The sequence below is a fragment of the Leopardus geoffroyi genome, chromosome C1 (genome assembly GCF_018350155.1).
Source record: "Leopardus geoffroyi isolate Oge1 chromosome C1, O.geoffroyi_Oge1_pat1.0, whole genome shotgun sequence".
Classification (NCBI taxonomy): domain Eukaryota; kingdom Metazoa; phylum Chordata; class Mammalia; order Carnivora; family Felidae; genus Leopardus; species Leopardus geoffroyi.
The window spans coordinates 186,131,932-186,152,241 of NC_059328.1; the positions used below are offsets into that span (position 1 = coordinate 186,131,932).

General features: G+C 36.8%; 1 protein-coding gene across 1 annotated transcript; it reads left to right on the forward strand.

The window, feature by feature from the left end:
• The first annotated feature begins 7,956 nt into the window (after nucleotides 1-7,956).
• On the forward strand, nucleotides 7,957-20,310 carry CC1H2orf69 (chromosome C1 C2orf69 homolog). The gene is made up of 2 exons (XM_045480643.1): nucleotides 7,957-8,417; nucleotides 17,365-20,310. Exons 1-2 carry the CDS (start codon nucleotides 8,079-8,081, stop codon nucleotides 18,190-18,192), a joined length of 1,167 nt encoding a protein of 388 aa, XP_045336599.1. The 5' UTR covers nucleotides 7,957-8,078; the 3' UTR covers nucleotides 18,193-20,310.

Here is a 20,310-nt window from a genome sequence, read left to right on the forward strand (position 1 = left end):
TTCCTTATCTTTTGTTCAGAATGCTCCTTTTTGGTTATTTTAACAAAGCAGATGTACAATATGTTCTTGGGGAAGAAATAGAGCCCATGCTTTGAAGTTTTGTGAAGTCACTTTGTCCTTGGCTAGTGTTAAAGTATAGCTTCCCTGGGAGCCCAGTAGCAGAGCCCACAAACGTTAAAAGTGGAAAATTTCCTTTATCAGGTGTCAGCTTTTCCTGGATGCCTTCAAGATTTTTCCTTTGTCTTCAGTTTCCACAAGTTAAACTACAATGTACAGTGGCATAGATTTCTTTTGCTTTATCCTGCTTGAGGTTCATTCAGATTCTTGAATCTGTAGGTTATGTCTCGCTAAATTTGGGAAATTTTTAGCCATTATTTCTTTAAGTGCTTTTTCAACCCTACTCTCTTCCTCTTCTCCTCCCAAACTCTAATGACATGAATATTAGACCTTTTGTGATAGTCTCACTACCCTCTACGGCTATTTATTTTTTATTTTTTTCAGTCTATTTTCTCTTTGTTATTCAGGTTAGGTAATTTCTATTACCCTACCTCAGGTTCACTGATTCTTTCCTCTATTTCCTACACTGCTTTTGAGTCCATCCACAATGGTTCTTATGTAGGTTCTTTTTTTTTTTTTTTTAAGTTTTTATGTGTTTATTTTGAGAGAGACAGAGACAGCATGAGTGGGGGAGGGGCAGAGAAAGAATCCCAAGCAGGCTCTGTGCTGTCAGCACAGAGCCTGATGTGGGGCTCGAACTCATGAAACTGTGAGATCACGACCTGAGCCGAAACCAAGAGTTGGATGCTTAACCAACTGAGCCACTCAGGTGCCTATGTAGGTTCTTTTTTATGTCTTCTATTGCATTGTTGAGACTTTCTTTTTCAATTTTGTTTCAAGTGTGTTTGCAATTGTTTGGTGAAACATTTTTATCATTGCTGCTTTAAATTCTTCACCAGAGAATTATAATACCTCTGACACTTCCCTGTTGGTATCTATCGTCTCTTTCATTCAGTTTGAGATTTAACTCATTCTTGGTATGACAAGTGGTTTTCAAACAAAACCTGGAATTTTTCATATTATATGATTCTATCTTATTTAAACCTTTGGTTTTAAACTTTGATACCATTCCAGCAGGGGAGAAGGGCTATTAGCTTGCTATTGCCAAATAGTGATAGAAATCCAGATTCCCTGCATGGCTTGCTTTGACAGTGGATGGGAGGGAAGAGCTTCTCATTACTACTGGGTATGGAGAGATATTCCAGTTCTCCACACAGTCTATAACGACATTGTGGTAGGGGTGGCCTCATTATTGCTGGGCAATGGCAAAAGTCCTGAATTTCCATATCGTATCCACTGACAATGTGGTGGAAGGAGAAGCCTGTACTGGAGATGGAGATAAAAGTCCAGGCTCTCTACTTGAGCCTCTCTGGCACCACCCTAGCAAGGGTGTCAAGATACCTCGTTCAACATGAGGGTAGAAGTCTAGGCTCTCCATTCAGCCTTTGCCTCTTGGGTGGTGCAGTGTTTCCTGTGACATTTTGCTGGAGTAGAGCATTGATTTTCTAAAAGTTTGCTATCTTGCAAGGCTTCCCCTTCCCTCCTGCTGTCCCTACAGACAGCAGCCTTTCCTTGAAACTTTTGCTGTCTGTGCCTAATGGAGTTTCTGAGTTGCTGGATTCTTTAATTCTATAGTATACAAGGCAAAAAGAAAACCCAGTGTATTTACCATCTTATTATTCTTTGAGTCTCAAGGTCCCTGGCCTGTCTGCTTTCTTTTTTCTACCTTTCAGAGTCATCTTATGTTTGTTTTATAGATAATGGCTTAGCCAAGTCTGCTTCCCTTCTTATTTTATTCCCCTTGTGCTTAAGTTCAAAGATCTCTGAATTCTAATACACTAGAGTTAGAATCCGGGTGTGGTTGTTTTAAGATATATCCATAAGTTTTGACATTCTTCCCTTCAAGTAGAGCCTAATTCTTCCCTTGAGTGTGGGCTGCACTTAGTGAGTAGTTTTTAACTAGTCTCCCTCCTCCCCAGCTCTATGCAACTACTAATCTACTTCTGTGCTATTTCCAGACACCTCATATAAATGGACTCATACAATATTTGGTCTTTTGTAACTAGTATTTGCCACTTAGCATGATATTTTCAAGGTTAATTGATGTTATAGCATGTATCAGCACTTCACTCTTTTTTATTAATGAATAATATTTCATTATATGGCTATCTCACATGTTATTTATTCATTCATCAGTTAATGGACATTTTATTGTTTCCACTTTTTGGCTGTTTTGAGTAATGCTACTATGAACATTTACAAACAAGTTGCTACCTGGATATGTTTTCATTTTTCTTGAGTATAGATCTAGGAGTGAAATTTCTGGGCCACAGGGCAAATCTACATTTAACATTTTGAAAACTGTTAAACTGTTTCCTCAGCAGCTTCCCCATTTCTACCAACAGGCATTTCTACCAATGCCTGACAGTTCCCCAACTTGTCCACATCACGACCAAGACTAGTTATTATCTATATTCTTTTATTATAGCCATCCTGGTGGGTATAAAGTGGGATCTCTTGTGCTTTTGATCTGCATTTCCCTAGTGGTGAGTTGAGTATTTTTCATGTCTTTTTTGTCTATTTATAGATCTTCTCTGAAATATCAGATCCTTTGCCCATTTTAAAAATTGGGTTCTTTTTATTGTTAATTGGTAAGTATTCTTTATATATTTTAGATACAAGTTCCTTATCAAGTATGTGATTTTCAAATATTTTCTCACATTCTGTGGGTTGTTTTTTCACTTTTTACTGGTGTTCTTTGAGCCACTGAAAGTTTTTTATTTAGATGAAGTCCAACTTAACTATGTTTTTCTTTTGACTCTTGTGCTTTTGATGTCATGTCTAAAAAGGCTTTAGTTAATGCAAGGTCATTATTTACTAATTTTTTTTCCTCAGAGTTTTATAGTCTCAGTGCATACATTTAGGCCTATGATCCATTTTGAGTTAGTCTTTATGTATGGTATAAGAAAGGGGTAACAGCTTCATTCTTTTGCATATGGCTATTCAGTTGCCCTAGCACCACCTGTTGAAAAGACTTCTTTTGCCATTGAATTTTCTTGGCACCCATGTTGAAAATCAATTCACCATAAATTTAAAGTTTATTTCCGAATTCTCAATTCTACTCCATTGGTCCATATATCTACCCTTATGCCAGTACAACATTGTTTTGATTATTGTACCTTTGTAGTAAGTTTTGAAATGGGAGAATTAGGAGCCTTCCAACTTTGATCATCTTGTTTCAAGACTATTTTGGCTATTTTGTGTCCCTTGCATTTTCATCTGCATTTTAGGATCAGCATATACATTTATACAAAGAAGACAGCTCAGATTTTGATAGGGATTACACTGAATCTGTAAATCAACTTCAAGAGAATTGTCATCTTAATATTTTCTGATCCACAAACATGAGATGTCTTTCCATTTATTTAAGTCTTTAATTTCCTTCAACAACGTTTTGTAGCTTTCAGTATATAAATTCTTCATCTCTTTCATTAAACTTATGCCTATTTATTCTTTTTGATGATATTGTAAATGACATTTTCTTAATTTCACTTTTGTATTGTTCAATGCTAGTGTACAGAAATATGATTGATAGTTGTATATTGATCTTGCATCCTACATCTTTATTGAACTTTTTTATTATTCCTAATAGTTTTCAGTGGATTCCTTAGAAATTTCTGTATACGAGATCATGTCATCTGCATGGTTTTACTTCTTCCTTTCCAATCTGATGGTTTTTATTTCCTTTTCTTGCCTAACTGCCCTGGCTAGAACCTCCAGTACAGTGTTGATTGGAAATGGCAAGAGTAGACATCTTTATCTTGTGTCTGGTTCTTAGGGAGCCATCAGTCTTTCACCATTAAGAATGATGTTAGCTGTGAGCTTTTCATAGATATCCTTTATTAGGTTGAAAAAAGTCCCTTCTATTTCATAGTTTGTTGAATTTTTTTTTTTTCAATCATGAAAGGGTATTGGATTTTTATCAAATGCCTTTTCTGAGTCCATTACGATAATCATGTCACTTTTGTTTTTTCTTCTATTGGTATGGTGTATAATGTTAATTAATTTTCAAATGTGAAACCAACCTTGCATTTCTGGGATAAATCCTACTTTGTGCGTAATTCTTTTTGTGTGTTGCTAAATTTGGCTTGCTAGTATTTTGTTGAAGATTTATTAAGTTTTTAGTTGGTATTTCCTAACTTTTTAATAGTGGATTAAGTATAATGTATGCAAGTACAATTAGTTAAATCATCGCATTTTAGCATTCACTGAGTGTTAAAGATAATCCATAAGGTCTTGACACATAGTGATTATATTTTGCTGAAGCAATGGATTTTGCTGAAGTATATATTTAAATCATATGCTACAAGACCAGTGTAAAGAGTGTCACTTAGCTAGTGAGACTAGCCAAAAAGTAAGCTTCCAAATCCCCAGATGCCTTTATTCTCTAATTTAGTTTTGTTAGGCATTTGGGGGCAAAACTATATGCTAGAGTTGCATACCTCATCTGAAGCCCGTTCCTTTCAGTGTCCAATTTTGGTACAGAGGCATATGAAAGCACGCTAAACACCTGTCCAAAATCGAGAAAAACTGAAAAGACTTAAAACATTATTGGAATCTCTCAAAGAATATCAAATGAGATCTGATTCAAGTTCCATAAAAAAAAATTTTAGAAACCTTTTTCCATTTCTTTCACATTCAGTCTCCCATAGGAACCCATATTTGAGGTCTTCTTTTTTCCCCCATTCTCTGCTTTTCTGTATCCATTCATTTTACCTTTTAGTAGAGAAACTGCACATTTGTGACCCGTAGGCCAAATTTGGTCTATGTGTGCATTTAATTTGATAAAACATTTTAAATACAAATTTAATTAGTTTGCAAGATTTATAAATTAGGAAATGACACATAAAAATCTATGTATCTGATTTCTCTTGAAAAATTTGAGTTTGAAAAAAAAAGAAAAATTGGAGTTTGGTTAAATGTTGCTTTCATTTTATTACTGGCTGGCAGTGAATAGTGACTGCCTCCTTCAAATATGATTATTTTCTTCTAGTTTGCTGCGGTCTTTACCATTCCCTATTGTATTACACATGGCCAATTTTACTATTTATGATACAGGCTTAGCCTCTGTAGATACTGGAATTTATGACATTTTAATGCAATCCTTTTTAATATATATTAATTACGCTCTCTCAGATTCCTTCCAATTCTGCAACTTTTTCTATTTATTATATTGAATAGTATAACAAAAGTTCTGAAAGCCCCACAGGATCCCCTGAGCAATGTCTAGAGTACAGAGATAAGCTGTGGCCTTTTGGGCCCTATAAACATATTAAAATTCCTGTGGAGACCGCTATCTGATAAAAAGGGGAAATCCAAACAACTGGTTACACTAACTTTGTATATGCAAGACCCCTTTCAGGGAAGAAAAGCCCATCTCCAAGAGAGAATAAAGGGGGAAAGTGGTGGGCAGTCTGTGCCTACTGCTGTTAGCTAAGTAGAGATTTACAAAATTGGGTCTTCCTGGAAAAAGGAAGAGGAGACAGGGAAAGAAAAGAGATATTACGGTAACATCAATAGGACCAATGAAAAGGAATTATAATGTCAATGACTTAACATAAATGACATACATACCTCAACTAATGAATTAAGAGCTGTTATTTTCTCTGGAAGTGGCTCCTGTAGGGTTATGTAAATCCTTAACTGTGGGGAAAAAAAAAACACCTTGTGCTTATTTCAGTCTGTTTATTTACTTGACCCTTTAAATCTTTATTTGTATTTCTTAAAGACCTCAATTATCTTAGAACAACTGGGACAACTTATAGTATTTAATGTTTACTACAATTAATCTTTCTAGAGCACAAGAACTCCTCACCCTCTTGGTTTTTTTAAGGGAAAGGGCAGAGAGAAAGAGAGAGAGAGAGAGAGAAAAAAAATCTTAAGCAGGTTCCATGCTGCGCAGAGCCCAACTCAGGGCTAAATCTCATGACTGTGAGATCATGACCTCAGCTGAAATCAAGAATCAGATGCTTAACCAACTGAGCCACCCACCAGGCACCATCTCCATCCTCTTCAGTAGTGACCATTTCAGTTAAAAGGTCAACCTAAAAACAAGACTACATAAATCAAAAACTGCATTTGGAGTACATGTACGTGTTTGGGTTACTGGATTACACTTCAGTAATCCTCTACCTAACAAGAGAAAGTAGCAATATGTATGTGATTCACAAATAGAGTGAAGGCTGGTTTCCTAAACATGATTCTATATTCATAATTATATAATTGGCCTCAGTTTCTTTTTAACCAGTACTCTGTAAAAAAAAAAAAAAAAAAAAACAGACCTACTTAATAATAATTAATTCTTGATTGGTTACACTATTATGATGTCAGATAGAACCCAATAATTTGAACCGAAGTAGGTTAGCATAGTACACTTCAATGAAGTCACTATAGTATATATAAGAAAATTATATTTTATCATTTATTCATTTGTGTTCTTACTTCAAGACTATTTGTTAATATTTGAAATGTGGAGAAAAGAAAACAGTATGTATAAACACAATCATATACAGACTCAGAACAGTTAATAATATGAAGTTCTTAGTTTGTCAAAATGAGCGATCTTTTAGAATTTCTAAAAGAAAGAAAGTTTTATTTCATCCCAAGTTAGGACGGCTTCCCAGGATGCACAATCATCATAGAGAGTGCTCCAGGGAAGGAATATTTTGTGTAGGGTCTACATAAAAAGTTACAAATCATTAGATAAAAGACATTTCAGAAAATTACCTAATCTTAAGCTTTTGTAACATGCAGGGCTGTATGACCTTAATCTTATGGGAACCAGGGAGGTTTTTGTTTTGTTTTTTTAAACTCTTTATGATTGAAATGCTCTTTTTTAGGTTGTTTGTAAACAAAGCAGATGTACAATGTGTACTCAAGGCAGAAACAGAGCCCATGCTTTGAGATTTTGCTGACTCTGGTAAATGTATGGCTTCCCTGAGAGCCCGTGAGCAGGACACAAACACTGAAAGTTGAGAATTCCCTTTATTGTATCAACTCCTGACCTACAGTAACGCCCCAGTAAATGTTGGCTGTAATTTTTACAATCATCACTAATATTGTCTTCTATAGGGCTCTTTACAGTGCCTTGCCTCACAGGCACCTGAAGTTTAGAATACTGGACCCTTCCCCTACCCCTCCCTGCCTTTAGCATACATTTGGCCAAATCTTCCTCTTACACAACTGGACACAGATGGTTGTTGGACACCTATCATTTTCCTACTGTCCGAACTGGTTTTTGAAAACCCTAAAATAGCAAATCTTGTTGGCTGCAAACCCCAGGGACAACAATTGTGTAACAGCTAATGCCTTGCCCCATTTTTCCTGTTCCAACTCATGTGCCCTGTTCCCCAGTACCAGTCAAAGGTGCATTAGATTTCGTATCTAACCACAAATTCTCATCAACCTAGAAATCTTAGTTTATCTACAAAGAAAATGAGCTGGTGAGAAAAGGGAGATTCCCTTCATTTAACATTCAAAGAACTACAAAACAAACAAACAAACAAACACCTCACCTGCAAGGTGAGCCTACTGAAACGGGAGTATAGCATACTCAAAATTCTACCCAGTTACTGGACAACGACCTTCGAGCCACTCCTGCTGCTGCGAGTACGCTACAAGTGCTGCCCTTCTTTCAGAGACCTTACTACATTCCCTCTTCCTTTGCTCTCCCAACTCTTTCCCAGACTTCCGTTCGAACTTCCCGGGCAAAGCAGAACTCACCAATCACAAACGTCTTTCCTAGGGCCACGCCCCCATCGCCCCCGCTGGGAGCCGAGTCGGATTTCGTGCACACCCCTCCTTCCCTTACGCACGCTGCGCGCGGACGTCGGCCTCTGACGCCGTCGTCGCCCCCGCGCCGAGTCCCGCCCGGGCCGCTCCCGCCGACCGTTGGGCGGCCTGCCGATGTCCCTCCCTCAGGACCTCCCCCCACCCCTGAACTGCTCTCGCGGCAGCGACCCATGTGGGAGTTCAGGCTCCTGCGGTCGCCACCGCTGCTGCTCCTCCTGCCGCAGCTCAGCCTCGGAATCGCCGCGTCCCGCTCGCAGGCCGAAACCATGAACCTGGGCGGCGGCAGCGGTGCGCCGTTCTCCCCGTCGGCGGAGGGGCGCCGGTCGCAGTGCCTGCAGCTGTCCACGGTGCCGGGAGCTGACCCGCAGCGCAGCAACGAGTTGCTCCTGCTGGCGGCGGAGACAGCCGGGGAGGGACCGGAACGGCGGGCCCTCCCTGGGGACCGGGCGAAGGAGGAGCCGCAGCCAGCGCCCCAGCATCACGTTCTCTATTTCCCGGGGGATGTGCAGGTAACCTGGGGCCTGCCTGGACACCTGTTCCTTCCTCGTGTGCATATGCGAATGTCCCCATTTCCCCCTCGTATTAGTGCGCGGTTCCTTGCCTGTCTTGAACACACCCACACATGCGCTCACGGCGTGGCTCTTCCGTTGCTCCACGAAATCCAAAACCGCCCCTGCCACACCCCTGACCCTGTGCTTCTGGAGCCCCAGAGGGAAGGTGTCCTTGGAGGGTTACGACCTCGAAAGAGCCAGCTGTTTAGTGTAGGCTTCGATGGGTTGGAATTTGAGACAGAAGGAATGAGACACATAATGTATATCCATTCTATAACTTGGTTTCTCGGAAGTGTATGTGTGTGTGTGTGTGTTAGACAGGAGACAGGAATGACTTGTAAATTAACTTAGCACTTTAGGGTTCCGAAAACGCTGACAGTAATTAAAAAGCAAGCAAGTAAAAAAAAAAAAAAAATACAAGGGTATGACACTTTCGGTTACCCTAGAAAGGGAGGGTGGGTGGAAGAAAAGGGACAGTAATTAAGCATGTCAATATTTTGATGATCACCTAAATTCTTTACTTTTGTTTTTGTATGTGATTTTATCTTAATTATTATTTTTATAGCTTCAGGCAAATATCTGTGGCTATTTTGTCCTGGAATGCCGGGTCTTAATCTAGATCTTAACTCAGAACCGCGTCGTCTAATACGCTAGCCATTAGGTATATGTGGCTGTTTAAATTAAATAAAAAATCCAGGTTCTCAGTCACACTAGCTACATTTCAAGTGCTCAGTAGCACCTAAGGTTTGTGTGTTTCCTAATGGACAGCACAAATACAAAGCATTTCCACTGAACGTTTCCATCATCACAGAAAGTTCTGTTCGGTCGTGCTGATGTAGATAGCATGGCTTGTCTAGGCAGCATGGCTAGATAGGTTTCTTATACCATGAAACAATATTACTTTATTGTTTTTGAAATTGATGCTTTAAATGATACAGTTACAAACTTTGTGCCTTGTGTCGAGTAATGGTTAAGATATATGTAGTTTTTTCTCTCGTTCTTAAAACAGTTGACTAGTCTAATTGACTTCTAATAAAAACTCTGAAAAAACTAGTATTTAGATTTAAGACAAGATACTTAATTTACTCAATTGATGCTCTGTTGCTCAGTTTGGGAAAATAGCATGGCAATGCTGACAGCAGCGACTTCCAGAGATTTGAGGACCAGCTACTGTGTGCATCATAATGATGATGATGATGGTGATGATAGTAATGGATAGTAGATAGTAAAGGATAGTAACTAACCTTTCTTGAGTACCTATTAAATGTTTATAAAGTGTACCAGCCAGAATACAGTATCTTCAGATGAGGTCTAAAAAGTGCTAAATACACTTAGAGTAATACCTCCTTTCGTTTTGACCTTATTCACTTCCTAATGTAGCCCGAGATTCCATTAGCTTTTTGGACAGTGATATAGTGTTGATTTATGCAGAATATGAAGTGCTTTAAAAACTCAGGTCCTTTAGAGAAGAATAGGATAATGCATCAAAAGACTTTGAGGCCAGATTGCCTGGGTTTGAACCCTGATTCTGCACTTTTTAGCTATGAAATCTCTGGCCAATTGCAGCTACCTCAACTATAAAATAGGAGTAATAATTTAGAAGGTATCAGTGAGGACTAACTATATGAATACCTAATGACTAACAGTTTCTTCTCATCTTTCTGATGACCTTTTTTATTATTGGGCTACCCTTGGGCTCAGTTTGTGAACTTTTCTACTCTACCTTTATTCCTTTAGTAATCTTTCAGTCTTGTGGTTTTACATACTATCTGTACTCTGATGACCTTCAACACTTTTGTATGTAGCCTAGATTCCTGGAACTTTGGACTTACCAGTCACCTGCACAATATTGCCTTTTGGATATTTAATAGATATCCCAAACATATCTCAAAGCAAACATGAATCTTTGCTTTTAAATCTATTCTTCTTGCAGTCTTCCTCATCTCAGTTAATAGAATTTCTTTTTTTAGTTGCTCAAGTTAGAAACCTTGAAGTTATTTTTTAGTAACCTCTCTTTCACACTTCATATCTCACTCAATCAACAAAGTTGCTTCTCCTCCTAAATGTATCTGGAAGTGATCAGAATTATCAATTTGAAATGTAAGTCATATCATGCCATATCACTGCTCAAAACTCTCCAATAGTTTTCCATGTCACTCAGAGTAAAAACCAGAGAACTCTTGATGGTTTGTATGGCTCTTCACTACCTTTACGTTTTCCCATTCTGTTGCTTTCCTGTCTCCTTTTTCTGTTTTACTCTGCCATAGCCACACCAGCATTCTAAATGTCATTCATGGTAGCCATACTTCACCCCAAAAGCTTTGCACATACTGCCTGCAACAGTATTCTTCCAGATACCTGTAGGATTCATTACATCACCTGTCTCAAGGCTACTCAAAAGTTGCCTTCACAATGAGGTGTTTTCTGACCAACCTATTTAGTAATCATATATATGCACAGGATTCCTGTCAGTTTTTCTCTTTTATTTTTATCCATTTCATTTACTGTATTAGTTATTTTGTTTTTTACCTGTCTTCAAACACTACAATGTAAGCTTCATGTCTGTTTTCTTCACTAATATGTTTATGATGCTTACTGGCATGTTGTAAATATTCAGTAGATAATTTTTTGAATGAAATAAATGAATGAATATATGTAAGTTGCTTTGAGCAATGCATGATGAAGTGCTTGATAAATCTTGACTGTTATTATATGAAATGCTTTTGGGCTAGATTTCCTCATCTGTATCTTTGTACTTGATTCTTCTGAGCCTAATGTTTATCTATATGAAATTTACACTGTTAAATACAGCTCAGCTTTTTTATTGATCCTTTTATAGAACCATTATTTTGCTTTGTATCATACATAGATTAAATAAGCATTCTTTCTGTATCTTTATTCTTAATTTGGATAAGTACTGAACAAAATAGGACCAACGGAACTTTGTAGGGTACCATTAAGAGCTTACCTTATGTTAACACAGATTTGGTATCATTTGGATCTGATGGTCCATGCAATTTAAAATTTTAATTATCATTACTTTGTTGATGTTCCTTTTGCAATCATTTTGTCCTTTTTTATTCTATACTTTTTATTTTCTCATATGAATTAACAGATGAGCTGAGAACATAGTAATTCATATTTCTTTAGGTGCTCTGATTTTGGAGGGGAAATCTATTTTTTTTTAAGTAGACACTTTCCAATTTTCTTGAGTTCTCTTGCTTTGTGAAGCCTCAGGGTGTAAAATTATACTTATCTGTCTCTCTCTTTTAAGTATAAGCTTACAATTTGATGAATTTTGACAAATGTTACAATTATGTAACCAACATCACAATCATGTTATACAACATTGCAGCACCCTAAAAAGTACCCTTGTGTCCTACTTCTGTCAGTCTCTTTTCTCAGCCCCAGGCAACTAGTGATCTGCTTTCTTTCACTATAGTTTTGCCTTTTCTAGATTTTCAATAATTTAGAAGCATAGTATGTAGTCTTGTATCTGGCTTCTTTCAGTTAATATATAATGCTTTTGAAATTCATTATTATTGTTGCCTGTATCATTAGTATGTTCCTTTTTATTACCAAGTCGTTTTCTGTGTATAGATATACAGTTTGTTTACTCATTCAGCGCTTGGTGAACATTTGGTCATTTCCAACTGTTAAAGAAATTTTGTTTTCCTAAAGGCTAGGATACATAGTATGCCCTACGTATATGTCCTGGCGAGTAGAAGACTCACTCCTTTACTATTTACACTACTACCACACTCACAGTACTTCTGAAGCCTGATATGTGGGGGTTTTCCCCATACCAGGTGATCCTCTCTGACACTAGCTGGATATCCTACAGTTCAATTCTGACAGTTTCTACCTGGAGTTATTGTCACATTTCGTAAGTTAAGGACTGAGTCCCACAAGACTGCTCCCTCCACTTCAGATGCCCATCCAAGTCCCAGGTTGTCACCTGTACTGCTGACCGACTGGCTATAAATTGGGCTTCCCGTGACCCCCTCCGTGGGTTCAGTTAATCTGCAGGAGCAGCTCACAGAATTTATGGAAACAGCTTACTTACTATTTACCCACTTATTATGAAAGGATGTGATAAAGGATACAGATGAATATCTAGATGGAAGAGATGCATAGGATAAGGTATGTGGAAAGGGGTATGGAGCTTCCATTCCCTCTCTCAGTGCACCATTACCCTAGGACCTCCATGTGTTCACCAGCCTAGAAGCTACCCAAACCCATATTTGGGGATTTAAAAAAAAATTTTTTTTAATGTTTATTTCTGAGAGACAGATAGACAAAGCGTGAGCAGGGGAGGGGCAGAGAGAGGAGAACAGAATCTGAAGCAGGCTCCAGGCTCTGAGCTGTCAGCACAGAGCCCAATGTGGGATTTGAACTCATGGACCGCAAGATCCTGACCTGAGCTGAAGTCGGATGCTTAACCAACTGAGCTACCCAGGAGCCCCATATTTGGGAATTTTTTTTTTTTTTTTTTTTTTTTTTTTTTAATGGAGGCTTCATTGCATGGTCATAATCAATCATTAACTCCATTTTCCAGTCTCTCTATTGAGAATGGAGAGTGGGACTGAAAGTTTCAAACTTCTAATCATGTCTTGGTCTTTCTGGTTGACCACTTCCTATCCAGGAGTCCACCAAGAGTCATCTCATTAGAGCAAAGATGTTCCTGTCACCCAGGAAATTCCAAGGGTTTTAGGAGCTCTGTGCAAGGAGCCAGGGACAGGTGTGTGTATGTGTGTGTGTGTGTGTGTGTGTGTGTGTGTGTGTGTGTGTGTGTATTCTATTATTTTGCACTTGATCATATGCTCTGGGGTTTCTTGTGCTTCTTGTTGGGCAGCCTTCTTAGGCTATTATGGTCCTTCTAGCTTGCTTACTTGGGATGTCCACTTTATGCTCAATAAAGATGTCCCCTTCCCCCATTTTTGATGGAAGTACAGCTCGTATCCCATATAGTTATCCTTGCTCTGGTGTAAGAATAGTTCGCCTCGCTTAAAACTTTATCTTGAATGTCTCCAAACTATTGGAGACACATGCATGTCAAGCTTTCCTAAAAATCTTTTGTACTTTTACTTCAATAGCAGTATGGGGTGGGCCTGTAAGTTTTTGCAGGTCAATCTACCTGTGAAATAACCACCTCTTAATTGCTCCAAGACATTGTTTTGCCACTTGTCTCACTGGTGATGAAGAGAAGCATGCCCCACTAGAAGCATTCCCCCTTAAAAGGTAAATAAGTGCATTGCCTTCCCAACTGGGATGAAAATTCTCAAAAGAAAATGCTCTCTTCCTGCAGTCTTTAGCCTTTTCTGTAGATTGGCCTTGTTTTAATAGCCTGAGTTGCAGAACCAGCTTTGGCTACCTTTAGCAAGTCCTATTGGGATGTCTCTTTTTAGAATATGGGAGTACTTATCCATTGTTTTGAGAGCTGCAAAGGTTTTGACACAACAGTAACCATCCTGTTTTTATGTTTTATGTTTTAGTTTTATGCATTAGAAGCATTTCCCCCTCTGATCATGTAACCTGGGGCTAGTCAAAGAGAATACCAAGTTTTTAGATTTACCACCTCCTATGTGGTAAATTGTGAGAATTGTAAAATCTTGAGTTCATTTTGGCTCATTAACTAAATAACTATATAATATAATAACTGTAGTTTCTAGGATCTCCATTTCCTTAGCTATATAAAGGATTTAGATAAGCCCTTTCAGATCTAAGCTCCTATTTTAATTATATGTCACAAATCAATATGCAGAGTACAGTAGCAGAATCCATAAAAAATTAAATGATAGCCTTCTGAGAATTAAAAGTTTTTACATGTATGACAAAATAGTCAACATTAATGAGATTACAAACTGTTAAGAAGGACTTGAGCATCTGGGAAAATTATCAAAGGACATGAAACCGAGAACAGAAGAAGAGAAAGAAAATTGCCAATAAACATAGAAAAAAATTCAACCTGATTAGGAATCAAAACATGCAAGTTAAAAGTAAGCTATTTTGAGGTGCTTGGGTAGCTCAGTTGGTTAAGCATCCGACTTTGGCTCGGGTCATGATCTCATGGCTCGTGAATTCGAGCCCCTCATGGGGTTCTGTGCTGCCAGCTCAGAGCCTGGAGCCTGCTTTGGATTCTGTCTCCCTCTCTGCCCCTCCCCCACTCATGCTCTGTCTCTCAAAAATGAATAAACGTTAAAAAAATGTTTTTAATTCTAAAATTGTTCAACATATATAGTTTATGGCTGTTAGAAAAAAAAGGCAAATCACAACTCTGTTTCTCTTTTTCTCATATCTTGTATCCAGTCAGTCAGCAAATGCTATTGACTCTACTTTCGAAATACGTTCAGAGTCTGACCACTTTTTACTGCCTTCATTTCTACTACCACTTTTATTCAAACTACCTTCTTTTCTCAGGATTATCCTTCAGTAGCCCCCTACTGGTCTCCCTGCTTCAACTCCCGACCCTTCAACATAGGAGCCAGAGTAATCATTTCAAGACATAAATTATTTCAGCCCTCTGTTCCAAACCCTACCAAGCAAAAGCCAGAGCCCTTATACCTCCCCTCCTCCCCAACAATCTCTCTGACTTTGACTTTTCTATTTGTTCCTGATATGGAGCTACGCTAGCCTCATTACTGTATCTTGGCTCTACCAAACATGCCTCCACTTCAGGGCCTTTTGTGGTTGCAGTTCCTTATGCCTGAAATGTCATGACTCACTCCCTTGGTTCCTTCTGTTCCTTCTCAAGTAGCCGCCTTATTTCAGACCACCCTGTGTTTTAAGTAAGAATCTTCCACCCTCTCCAAAGCCTTGTATTCTTTTTGCCCTGCTTTTTAAAAATTTTACTCCATTGCACTTAACTACCATCTAATGTTTTGTGCCGACTACTAGCCGCTTGTGGCTATTGACCACTTGAAATGTTAGTCTAATCAAGGAATGAAATTTTTAATTATATTTAACTTTAAATTGAAATCTAAAAACTGATACTCAGTTCAGTTCCTAGAAAACTTTTAAGTATATTTGAACTACTTGGATAAATGAGTCTACTTTTTTGACTGTAAATTTTACGAAATCTAAATTCAGATCTAGTATTTCCAATGAAAATTCAGCATCCAAATTGAGATGTGCTAGAAGTGTAAAATACACACTGGATTTCATAGACTTTGTAAGAAAAAGAAATGTAGTAATCTCTCAGTTTTTTATAATGGTTACATGTTGAAATTATAATATTTTACACATCTTGGGCTCAAAATACATTATTAAAGATAGTTTCACCTGTTAACTTTTTACTTTTTAAAATGTAGCTACTAGAAATGTGTGGCTCATGTTATATTTCTGTTGGACAGTGTTGCTCTGTTTACTTACACAGTAGTTTATTGTGTATCTCTGTACTAGAATGTGAGCTCCATGTGGGCAGGGGTTTAGTCTGTTCTGATCCATACCCAATCAGTAGGTATCCAATAAATTTCATAAAATAAATGAATAAATCTGAATTTCCTCTTTTTTTAAAAAAGCTACTATGAATACAAATTAAAAGGAAAACAAAATTTATGTGCATATCCTAGAACCTGAGCAAAAAGTTACTACTATATATAGAATGCTTATAAATAAATAAGATCCAAATAAAAAAGGGCCAAAGTTATGAACAAACACAAGTAGAAATCCAGGTCGTTAATAAATATATAAACAAAGTTTCAACTTCATTCAAATTTTCAACAAATCCAAATTAGAATAAGCTATCCTTTGCCTAAGAAATTGCACAAAGATAGAAGAAAAATTATACATATCTCTCTGGAAGACAGTATTGTAGTCTGTATAACTAATCTTAAATTATGGATATTTTTTTACCCTGTTTTTCCATATCCAGGAATTTATTTTTAAAGAGATAATCACAGATATATAAAAAGATGTTTCTATTAACATCCATTGCAGCTTTGTACAGATGAAACCTTGAACAATGCAGGGGTTAGGGGCACTGACCCCCACATAGTTGAAAATCTACATATAACTTTTGATTCCCCCCAAATTTAACTACTAATAGCCTACTGATTAGAATCAGAAGCCTTACTGATAATGTAAATAGTCAATTAATGAATATTTTGTATATGTATTATATGCTGTATTCTTACAATAAAGTGACATTTTTCTTAAGAAAATGTTATTAAGGTGGCATCTGGCTACTCAGTAGGTGGAACATGCAACTCTTGATCTTGGGGTTGTGGTTCGAGCCCCACACTGGGTGTAGACATTACTTAAAAATAAAATCTTTTTTTTAAAAAAGAAAATGTTATTAAAAAAATAACAGAAAATACATTTACAGTATACTGTATGTATAGGAAAAAACTTGCTTATAAGTGGACCTTCACAGATTGAATGCATGTTGTTGAAGGGTCAACTGTATGTAATACAAAAATGAAATCAAATTTAGCATTCAGTTCATTCCAGTAGTCCAAAGAGGGGTGGGGTTCAGGGTAACAGCTTTAAAGGGAAAATATTTTTAAAGTTCTGTCTTGGTCAAAAAGTCTGCTTAATAAGCCAGTTTTTATTTTCAGTTAATATGTTAGGAGTAGGAGATTGTATGTATACTAAATAACATTTATTTAAAATTATTTATAATCCTTTTAAGGTAAGTTTTATTTTTAAATTTCTACTGTGCTATTTAGCTGTATCTCATAACCCTGTCTTTTGATGGTTTTGGGGTTTAAACTGATTAAATGATTTGTTTAAAATTCTATCAGAAAGTAATGACATATTTGTAGTTTTCATTTCTAGTATGTTAACCATGGGTCGGTCATATAACATCCCAATTTTCTCCACAATAAAAATGGGAAACTATTTTGTGGAAATAATGTTATGTAAATGTGTATTTAATGCTTGTTTCATCTTTCTTACCTTTCAGAATTACCATGAAATTATGACTCGTCATCCTGAGAATTATCAGTGGGAAAACTGGAGTCTAGAAAATGTGGCCAACATTTTAGCCCACCGGTTCCCCAATAGTTACATTTGGGTGATAAAGTGTTCTCGAATGCATTTGCACAAATTCAGCTGCTATGATAATTTTGTGAAAAGTAATATGTTTGGTGCTCCAGAACACAATACTGACTTTGGAGCTTTTAAGCACCTTTATATGTTATTAGTTAATGCTTTTAACTTAAGTCAGAACAGTTTGTTATCAAAGAAGAATGTGAAAGATTTGAATCAGGACTCCAAAGCATCTAATTGTAGATCCAGTTCTTCTCACACTACTAATGGTTGCCAGGGAGAAAAAGAGAGGACCTGTGAAAAGTTTGATGAGTCCGCCATGAGTTTTTATCCACCATCACTAAATGGTGCTTCTTTTACTTTGATCGGATTCAGTAAAGGTTGTGTTGTTTTGAATCAATTGCTTTTTGAATTAAAAGAAGCCAAGAAAGACAAGAACATAGATGCTTTTATCAAAAGCATAAGAACAATGTACTGGCTGGATGGTGGTCATTCCGGAGGAAGCAATACTTGGGTTACTTATCCAGAAGTCTTGAAAGAATTTGCACAAACAGGAATTATTGTTCATACCCATGTAACACCTTACCAAGTATGTGATCCAATGAGATCTTGGATTGGAAAGGAGCACAAGAAATTTGTTCAAATACTTGGAGATTTTGGTATGCAGGTGACTAGCCAAATTCATTTTGCAAAGGAAGCTCCTTCCATAGAGAATCACTTCAGGGTTCATGAAGTATTTTGAGACTACAAGAACATTAATGTCCTTGTTCAGTGGAAGAGCAGAAGCACTTTGAGTGTTATAAATTCAGGTAGTGAGATCTAATTCATAGATGCACTGTCAGTTTTTTGGGGGCGGGAGGGGCGGGGGGAGGAAGCACACATTCCTAAAGAGTGTAATGTGCAATAGTATTCCTTGCTCGTGAATGTGAACAGTTTTTAATTTGGATTGGGTTAGAATTAGTTCATTTGAAAAGTAAAAGGTGATTTGTGATAACCTTACAAGGAGATACAAGACCCTTAGGAATGAAAGTTATGATATAGTCCTTCTAAAAGGTAATGAAAATTGTTATTGTTGGAAACAGTTTATTTTCTGAGTACTAATGTTTGGAACTAATTTTGGTGACACTAACGGTAATTAGCTATTTTGGCACTCAAAACTCCCATTTTTCTTCAAATAAAGCAAAGGCACACTGATGTTTTCCATAATTCTGGAATAACTATATCCTGCCTCTTATGTTTTATAAACTCATAGTCATCCTTTAATGTGCCACCAAGTGTTTTTTTTCTTGAAAGTCAAAATGTATTTGTTTCCACATTTCCAAAAACATGTAGTAATGTACAGTTGGTTTTTAAAAACATTACACTTAAGCACTGTGGCTTTTAGATAAGACATTTTGGACTTGACTCTTGGCCAAAAACCAGTTCTTTGGCAAAATTGTTTTAATTAGAACATAATTAGGTATACTGCGTAAAAACAGACTACAAATTTAAAATCTTTTCATCATATCAGTCTTTTGAAAGAGATCAACTTAGGTGAAGTAAATATATAACACTCGATTTGTTACTGCTCTATTGAAAAGGAGGCAGATTCTATACATCTAAGTCAGTGTTTCTCCAGAAGCTTGATTTTGTCTGCCAAAAGAAAGCAGCTCTCTTTGGCCAAAATGCAAAATTATATTGCTATAAGAAAAGTTACAAGGGAAAGTTTGAAGACACAAATGATTTAGTTTTGGCTCAAAAACTGAATTTGCTTAACACTGCTACATAATTTGGGTGAGGTTTCCTTCTGCCTGTTTTTCTTGACCTAGATAAATACATTTTGAGAAACCAAGATCTAATGAGTGTCAACTAACACTGACAGCTGTATGATTACAATAAAAGGTGAGCAGTCACTTTTTTATTGCTTATTAATAATTAACTTTTGCAGGTCATGAAATAATTAAGCAGGCATTGCCGCTTTCAAATTGATAAAAAAAGATACTGAAGCTTAATATCTTAATAACCCAGAGGACCTAAATTTATAAAATACAGAATTAAAATGTTAATCTCTTGGTTTCTTCCCAGACTTATATTTTAATGACTCTATAATACATTCCAAATATTCAAACTTATCAGAATTCTTGCTCACCAAATGCTTAGAAATGACATCCCTTAATTGTATAAAGTACAGAATAGTATCTCAATTTTTTTTAAGGACAAGTTAGTTTATGTTGGTTCAATTTCTTTACCGGCTTTTAAGACCAAAAATTCCCAGTAAGGAAACCAGCAACCTGATTCTAGCATTTTATTACCTAATCTTAAAGTATCATGATTGATCGGATGGCTTCTTTCAATGTTTAATAATCCTTGGTTAAATTCATGCGTATCTAATGTTAAGTAGCTAAGTTACTGAATGCACTACTGAGGGGGAAGGAAAAGCACTTATTTCACAGGATTAGGTAAAATGGAAAAAAGACTTTTGTAGAAGGATTTATTTTAAAAATCTGAGATATTTAAAAATCTGGGTTCTTTAGCTATCTAGTCATATGACTGCTTAATTATAATTGTTATGTGTTCAATGGATGTTAAGAATAACTCACTGGACACCTGGAACTGCCACTGCAACAGGATGAGAGTGTTGAAAGTAGAAATATTTTCTTGAATGAAAATATATTCCAGCTGATCCATATTCAAATATTTATGACTTCCAATTTGTTCTTTCTCTACATTTGTTTAAAACTATTGTAAATGTTAGTGTATCCTTTTGGATTGTGCCTTTGTGTTTGTGTCATGAGAATCAACTGAGAAGTCATATAGATAATGTGAAAGTTGTTACCGCCACAGCATGAATGTACAATTGTATTAAATTTAATCCAGAGAA